The 8,582-nt window shown below is 41.5% G+C and overlaps 1 protein-coding gene across 1 annotated transcript in view; it reads right to left on the bottom strand.

The window, feature by feature from the left end:
* Positions 1-8,134, bottom strand: part of KBTBD12 (kelch repeat and BTB domain containing 12) — a gene marked incomplete at its 5' end in the record, with an annotated part of 28,697 nt that extends 20,563 nt beyond the window's left edge. The window contains 3 exons of the mRNA XM_084269701.1: positions 3,344-3,494; positions 6,320-6,590; positions 7,065-8,134. Of these exons, the coding sequence (XP_084125827.1) occupies positions 3,344-3,494; positions 6,320-6,590; positions 7,065-8,134 (1,492 nt within the window). The remainder of the gene's footprint in view (positions 1-3,343; positions 3,495-6,319; positions 6,591-7,064) is intronic.
* Positions 8,135-8,582: the final 448 nt, after the last annotated feature.

The following is an 8,582-nucleotide window of genomic DNA, read 5'->3' on the forward strand; positions in this document are numbered from 1 at the left end:
ATTCTTCTATACTCCCACAGTGCTCCCATTCCTTGTGAAGCAGGGTGATGTCTGAGGGATCCACAGCTTTGAACGCTTGCAGTGGTTTTACCATCCCCATGACAGTTGCTATTCTTTGGTCTGTCAGCATCAACCTCTGGTCCTTCCATTCCCTTTCACTCCTGAATGTCATCTGCATGACCAAGTACCACATCAACCAGATTAAGAACACTTTCACTGTTTTCAATGCCATGAATCACCTCTTCACCCGGCTGGGGTTATCATCACATTTGTTTTCAAAGGAAAGCTACCCACCTTGCAGCCCAGCAGCTGGAGATCTCACAAGGTAACAAGAAATTGTCACCCCAAACAGAACCATTGAGTGTAGCTTTTCTATGTTAGGTTTTAATTTACAGTTGTTGAGTGCGAGTTTGCAGCCAGAGATGAGGCCATGTGTGATATCAGCAGAATAAGATGCCAATATCAGTGACTGTATCACTGTTTCCAAACAGAATTCGTTTGGAAATTGCTTCATCATTTGAAAGGTCTTGGAAAATGCTTTAATCTTTTCCAGAGAGTTTTCAGACCATAATGGTTAACATTTCCTAACCATGCTGTCTTCTCAGTTTAACAGACAAATCTTCATTTCCAAACACACTGTCAAATGTGCTTTTAAACCAGCATATTCGAAGGTAGAATTTGTTGACAAACCATTTTTGGCTCAGTCTCAGGTTTGCCTCTCAATTAAAAAATTAGTTCTAATGTTATTTGATTTCCTAAGGAAACAAGACTTACACAATTACCCTCACTACATGTGTGTTCTGTATCTGTGTTCACATTATTTTGTTTGCCTCTGATAGCTCTTGTGCCTGCTGGCCTCTTTCAGCCAAGTTTTACAGATTTATGGACATTAAAGTCCTCTTGATGTTTGTGAAAACAGGCAATCAGGAGATTGTGAAAACACCCCAGACCCAGGTCAAAGTGGCTTCCCTGCAATCGATACTCATGCTATGTGATGGTAACTCAGTCATGTCTAGGCTTGCTGCAGTTACACCTTGAGTGGACAGAGCATCAGAACAGAGGCAGGCTCAGAAACATGGTGAGGAATACAGCACAGTCCTTCTCCAGAATCCGGTGCCTGGAGCAGGGTGTGAGCTTGGTTGCCGTTGGTATAAATCACAAGCAAGTTTGTTCATTACAGTGAAACTACCCCAGATTTACACCATCAATACTGAGCACAAACACCACCTTTACGTACCTTTAGTTACATTTAGTGCCAGAACGAAGGGTCCAGTGCAGCACATTGTTAATCTCAGGATTACATGTGTCGGTTCCCTTAGGACTGCTCGACTAAGGCCTGCTCGTGGGAAGGTGTGTGAACCAACAAAGTGGTGGAGACAGAACAAGAGCCTGTTCTGGCCCACGTCCCGATCTGATTGTTAACAAAGATTTTCTCACAAAAAAAAGATTATTGGTATTGGCTAGCATGCAAGAAAGAATTCAAGCCCATGTTCAGCTCCCTGAATACTGCAGCACTGGCAGCTATACATAATGAAACGATGCTTTTTATTTTTTTATGCTAGCAAAATGCTTGTAAAGGTCTGTGAGACCATGAACTTTCCTCAATGCCATTTAAACAGGCTCTTTTCAGATTTAATATTGTGCTTTGTGTTCAATCTGTACGTTTCATTACTGTAATCACTCAGATATGCTTCTTGCTTTGTGAGATCTTGAGGGAAGGAAATGGATGCAGTTTTCCTTATTAGCCACTCCTTTTCCTTGTCTTGGTGTCAGGCTTGCTGTGAAGAATACTGTCAATTTGTTTTATCACATCCCAAGGCGGCTTATTTTTTTTTTCCTTCTTGACTCCCTTCTGTCATCACAGCATTCGTGGTCTTGATCTCAGAGCACTTCTTACTGAAACACATGAATACAGCCTTTCTCTTCCCAACTATTATGGCTGCTTCTGCTGCCCTATTACAGCATCAGTGTCAGCATAAATAATTACATATATTTAACCTTTTACAGAGGATGGCGTTTCCACATTTTTGACGTACCTTTGAACCTGGGCAGCCAACACTCCCGTGCTCTATCACTAATCTTTGACAATAAATAAACAATTTTCTGTTTGCAAAGCCCTCTTTTTCCATATGAGTTTCTTTCACCCTTTCTCCTGGTTGTGACTATGGGTTTGTGTCAAGTCACTTAAGAGAGGCAAGTTTCTCTAAAAGAAAACAAATGCAGCATTGAAGCCATTTTCCTCTTCCACTTCAGAGCCCTGTATTAGATACAACTCCCACAAGACTCTTTCTGTATTATATGTGAGGAACAAACTCTCCTTTATTCATGGTATATAGCAACCCAAACAAAACCACACCACCCCGTAATCGGGAGGTGTATTAGCTGATAAGACCATATTTACTGTGTTCACTTTGATAACCTTGTAAGCAGGAGTAGTCTGAAGCAGAAGGGACTGAAAGGTCCTGAGGTGATTGCTACCTTCTTCATGTCTGACCCTGCCCATCAGAGCATGGAAGTGCATGAATAACCCACAGCCCACCTGTGGATTAATTCACTGTATGAAATTTTTTCACCACGTCTTCAAGTACTTTCCACTTATGCACCCATCTATAATCCTCCTCTACTTCCTTCGGTCACCTTTCTGGCTCTAATTCTCCTTCCAAGATGGCCCTTCAGCTTTTTTCCCCATATCATACCCAATGCCCCCAATTACTTTCTTCTTCTGCCTTTCCCTGCCTTACTTCATCATTCTCTCTTCAGAAAATTCCCTTGTTTGATAGGGTTTTTTTATTATTTTCTGTGCAAAACAGTATGTTGACCAAAAAATCTATCAAAAGACAACAAAGTAAATAACTGTATTTTATAAAAACTGCACCCTATTGAGGTGAGTGGAAGAGTCTGATTCTATTAAAATCCACAAATAATACTGTTTTTGACTGGGAGATGTGATTCTTGTGCCATTTCTTCATGGTACTTGGTATGTCCTTTAGCTTTTCACTGCTCACCTGCAAAGTGGTGCTAACAAGGTTTCTCTACCCATCTTTTAAATTTCATTAGTGCATATAGCACACACTGGTACTCTAAAGAAAAGTAGTTTAAAAAGCAAACTATCTTTGTTCCATTAATCCAGAGCACTTCACATCCACTTAATTCAATCTACATGAATTAAGGAAGAAATTACGTGGGGTGGAAAAACCAGCTCTAGACAAACGCTATCCATTCAGTCCAACATACTTTGTCTACGGTCTATAGCAAAGGGTGAGATATTGCACTTCCCAGAAGCAAATTGCTGGAAAGAAGAAAAAGTCATGGTGCTATCTGTTAAAAATCTGTTTCCTCTTACCCAAGACATAAATCTCGCTGTTGACTACGGCTGTGCTGAAGCGGTATTTGGAGTACTTCATTGGCGCTCCTTCTGTCCATTTGTCTTGGCCCGGGTCGTACCGAAACGTTCTGTTACTTAATCGATCCGGCTCATCGTCAGGCAGATCCATCTGTATGAAATATGACAGCCATATAATAATACAACATTTGGAGCCCTCTGCACACGCCTGCACGCAATTAATCACAGCAGACAGCTGAGCAGATAAATAGCATAAACACATCAATTATGGCTGCAAAGTGTTTCGCTCTCGCTAGGGTCTAACAGTACCCATGACTTGTGGCTGGGAGTACGCTGCGGACGGCAAACGAATACGAAGGCATTGGTATTCTGCAGCAATAGAGCTAAGGATTTGGGTAATAACAATACGTACCTCTTACACAAGGCCGCTGTAAAATCTTAATAATAATAGAGGGAGAACCATACCTGACACTTTGTCTTCCTGCTAGAGGCTGGAATCTATTCCCACTGTTACTTGGGCTGTGCTTGGTGTCTCAGCGAGGTACTTTGCTGGCCCTGTGTATATACACATAACTTATTCCCAAGTCACCTGCACATTTATTTACCCAGCCAAAACAGACTAATGTTGATCAACTGCTGTAACTTCTCCCTCAATAGTTTTCATAATAACCTCCTGACCCCCCACTGCATCTTTACTGCCATAATACTCTTTTTATACTCACTCCTACTCCTCTTGTTCTTTATAATCCTCTTCCCTTTCTCTGCCTGACTCCTATGGTACAAGGAACTCAGATTATGGCTTTTGGGTATGACACCTTTGAATATAAGCCTACTGCTACCTCCAGCAGCCCTTCTCTCTGTCACAAGGGTTTGAAGCCATCCTCTTGGCCTCACCAAACGCTCTCTTCTGTTTTAAGAGCCCCATTTTAAAGGCATACGGCTGGAGTTGCTCGGGTTTTTAACTCTGCTGGTATCAGTGAGCCTAGACCAATGCTGAGCTGGAGAAACACTGCAGTGAGTCGAGCGCTTGCCCTCCTAAGCTGTCATTTTATGTCCTGGCTTGACTTTGTCTTTTCTTGTTTCAACTGCAAAGCCTGAGTGGGAAGGGAACATGTATTTATCTCTGTCCTGTAATGGACACACGCATTTACAGCACTCTATCAATGCTGCATCGTTAGTGTTTGTTCAGGATTGACAGAACATTCAGTGCTGTTCAAGCACAGGGACAACTCCTGGCTCGACAAACTAATTTGCTTTCACAGTGCAGCTGCAGTAGCCCCACATACACAGTCGCCCCATCTGACAGGAGCATGGGACATATATGGTACCAGGAGAATTCAGCACCCTGTGGTGCTGGTCTTGAAGCACCTTTTTTGAGAGCTTCAGCTAATTTGTCTTTATCACTTCAGGTACTTACAATCTTGCAAAGCTCTCCTTTTTAATCAATTACTGTTAATCTGCTCATCTCAACCCTCTTTGTATATAAGCTCCCACACATTGTTACTGACAGTGCTGGTTGGCAGGTGTCCACTTCAGGTGTTTGCGGGGTGCCTTTGTTTTACAACCATTCTTGGTTCTGTAATCCTGACTTGTTCTTCGAAGCCCCTTTTCCCTTTACAATCTGTTCTGGAGACCCATTGAGAGAGACAAAACTGGCTGTCTGACTTCATATCTTTCAGTTCAAGGTTTATTGCAGACAGATTGTTTCTACATTAAGTGTTTTCATATTTTAGTTCTCTAAGCAGGAAGGTATCCGTGCTCTGTTGTTTCTGTACCAGAAATACTCTCTGATCTTTCTGTAGTCTCCTTTGGGGGACTCCTGCACTCAAAATATCCAAAGAGGTGTAAATCTTGTTTGCTGAATGCATCTCACTTTTAAATACTTTAAACAGCAATTTATTTCGCGAGAACACAACCCAATGAGATGTGATGACAGGCTGAACATACCGCTGTCGGCAATAAGGATTACAGATGCTCTACTTTGTTGTCAAGTAAATGTGGGGTTTTATCTTGAATGCTCAAATTTAAACTGCACTGAGCAGTAAATAAGAATGGGCTATGCTCTTAAAAAAAAGGTCTTTCACACTGGGAGCAACTGGAGAGAACAAGCATTGCTCCTGACATCCATCTTCTTTGTGGTACAGTTCTGTGCGTTCCCTGTACTATTGAACAGGGTATCTGTGGCCCTGCTGAAAATTCCCATTAAAACTTTACATGGCCAAACAATGCAACTGAAACAGATAAATGGATTGATTAAAGGAATCTCTTTTCCGGAGAATGCTTTGACTTTTCTGTTAAAATATAATATAATGAAAATCAAATAAATGAACTTCAGCTAGCCAAGACAGTTTCCTGAGAAATTGAGATGAACTTTAAATTTCAGATATAAATCTGTCCCTGATATTTACCTGTGTACACGCTTCTTGAAGACAAGGCTCAGTTAAGGACCCTGAATGATTTAAATACCATTACTTAACTGTTACCAAGGAAAATAAAGAGGGTGGTATATAACGAGAGACCGCAGTCAATCTAACTTTTCACAGCCTCTTATGGCAAAAGGTGCCAAATAACTACTAAGTATTATCCTAGTTATTTCCAGGTGTTGAGGTTTTTTTCATTTTTTTTCCCCCCAAAAATAAGGTGTTTAACCCAGTAGCTATGTAAAATGGAAACCAGCTTGATACTGAAAATGTATTTTAAACTCTTGCTCACTGTGCACATCTCTGAAATATCTGCCCTTCCTGAAGCTGGTATCTACAGTGAGCATGGCCTAAGATGGGTATTATTTCTCTTCATCCTCTTTGGTTTTCCTACAAAAGATGCTTAATCAGAGCAATGTGAGAAATTTAATCTTCTGCCATCACTTATGTACTTTTCCTTTGTGAGAAGCACCACAAAATTTAAGATCTCATAAGCCAAGCATAGTTCTGCTTGTTAGTAAATAAAACAAACAAAATAGCTGGCACATTTCTTAACCTGAGGTGTCCAGCCACCCAGTACGTAGAGCTTATTCTTCACCGTTACCACCACATGGCAGGCCAATGGTACTGGAAGAGGTGCTGTGGTTCTCCAGGAGCCTTGCTCCATCGAATACTTCTCCACACAGTTTGTGACCAGGTACTGATTTTTCACTTTCATTTGCCCTCCTATTACGTAGAGATCGTTATGGATAGTACCCAATGCATAGAGTTCACGGAGCTCAGTGGTGCACAGGCTGTGCCAAAACTGGTTTCCTCGCTGGTGGTACCTGTAGAAAAATCCAAAGCTGTAAATACTCCGGTTTATTGAGGTCCCATCAGCTTGTTTTGAAATGCTATCCCCTTCACCATCAATGTCTATTTAGTCAGTGGTACCATGACAAGAGGAGCTTTCCCCTTCACATTAAACTTATAAAACTCAGCCAAATGTTTACAAGATCAAGCATTTTTAGTATGAGGAATCCTAGAAATGCTTTCAAAGATATGTGACCCCAATTAAGGTAAGAAATCTTTTGTTTCTGCATGTGCTGCTCAATCACAGTTTCCACTGTGCAAAGGAGGAGAGCTCAACACTGCCTAAAAGAAGGTCACTTTGTCTGTCTCAGCATGGATTTACTTCCTCAAATTTAGGCATCTGGATTTGAAAATTCTGCCACCACTTTTTAATTTCATCCTTAACCCAGAAAATGGCTGGTTTTCTTGAACATGGGTGCATTTCTGATTTTCTGCCAGAGGGTACATACCTATAAATTTCGATGTTCCTGGTCTTTTGTCTAGACATTTTGACAGCACTTGCCTCGCCTGCCACAATAATATCATTTTTCTCAGTGACAACACCAGTGCAAACACATCCTAAGCCCTCTCCATACTTTGGAGAGGAAATGAAGTAAGTCTTTCTTGTTGCAGGAGCGAAACAAAAACTGGCATCTGCATAGCTACCATGTTTCGACCGAATGCCAAGAGAATTGTTGCCAATGCAGAGTAAGAGATCGGTAGTCTCCATGCCGTATCTCAAGCCAAGAGAAGGGTGGTTGGATAGCTTGATGGTTTTCAGTGCTTCCTCAAACATTTCATTGCATTCTGAACTGCACAGGATCATTGTGTTCCTCTTCCGGGCTTCCATGAGAAAAGAAGGGCTGACAAGTACCAGTCTCACTTGCTTCAGGAGCTCAGTAAGGTATTCTGCACGTGACTTTCTGCTGTGCTTGACCCATCTGATGACGAGGTCTAGAATGCTCTCCTCTCTGGAAATATTCAGATCATCTGATTTTATGAGAGTCAACAGCTGCTGGAATTCAACCTCTAATATTTCTTCCTGTAGGCTCACCTCAGCAAAATGCTGGTATAGGTATTTCCTCGCTTGATCAGACAAATCTTCTGCCCCGATGTGCTTTGCAAAGTAGTAGATGCCCACACAGTTGGAAGCATCCATATGGTCCATCATGTACTGCTGACACATACTGAAAACATCGTCCATCTGCATGAAATACGCAGCAAGTGCAACAGTCTGCACGTTGTGAGTAGTGAGGTGCAAATCTGCACTGTACATGTAGCTGAGTATTACAGAGATGCTCTCTGCAGAGGTGTCATGCAGGACCACTTCTCTTTGTGTGCATTCAACCAAGCCACAAGTAAACATGGCTTTGAAATAGGGACTGAAGGCAGCCAGCACCACCTTATGGCAGGGGAATTTCTCACCTTCTGCAACTAGGACCACATCAATTATCTCTGTGGATTCTTTCATTCTCTTTACTTGTTCCAATAAAGTCAAGCTGTGGCGCTGCTTTCTTTTCTCCTCAGCCTTATGAGCCATGGTCAATCCCCAAACTTCCAGTTTTTAAATCTTCTCAGAATTCAAGGTCTTCATTGGGAATGTTTCTGGAGGTAGAAGCATAGCATTGTCTAATAAGAATAAATTATTGGGCAAATTAGTATTGCTGTTAATATCTAAAGATACTAATTCTATAGGATGTGATATAAATCAGGAGTGCACAAAACCATGTAAAATTATGGTGAGGTCTCAGGCTCAAGATCTCAAGGACAAAATGAAAACCAAACAAAAATTAACAAAATTCCACAATACTTCAAACTATCTCCAACAGCACCCCTCCAAGTTTTGTGATTATTTAAATAAAATTACAGACTTCCCTTCAGAACAGTCTTTTCCAGCAGCCTTCTTGCTTTCCATGATACTGAGCCTATTAAAATTGAGGGAAAGACTTCAACTGGCTGATAAACACCAGGTCAGGCCCTTAGTTACT

Source organism: Gallinula chloropus, assembly GCF_964237585.1.
Source record: "Gallinula chloropus genome assembly, chromosome: 12".
Classification (NCBI taxonomy): domain Eukaryota; kingdom Metazoa; phylum Chordata; class Aves; order Gruiformes; family Rallidae; genus Gallinula; species Gallinula chloropus.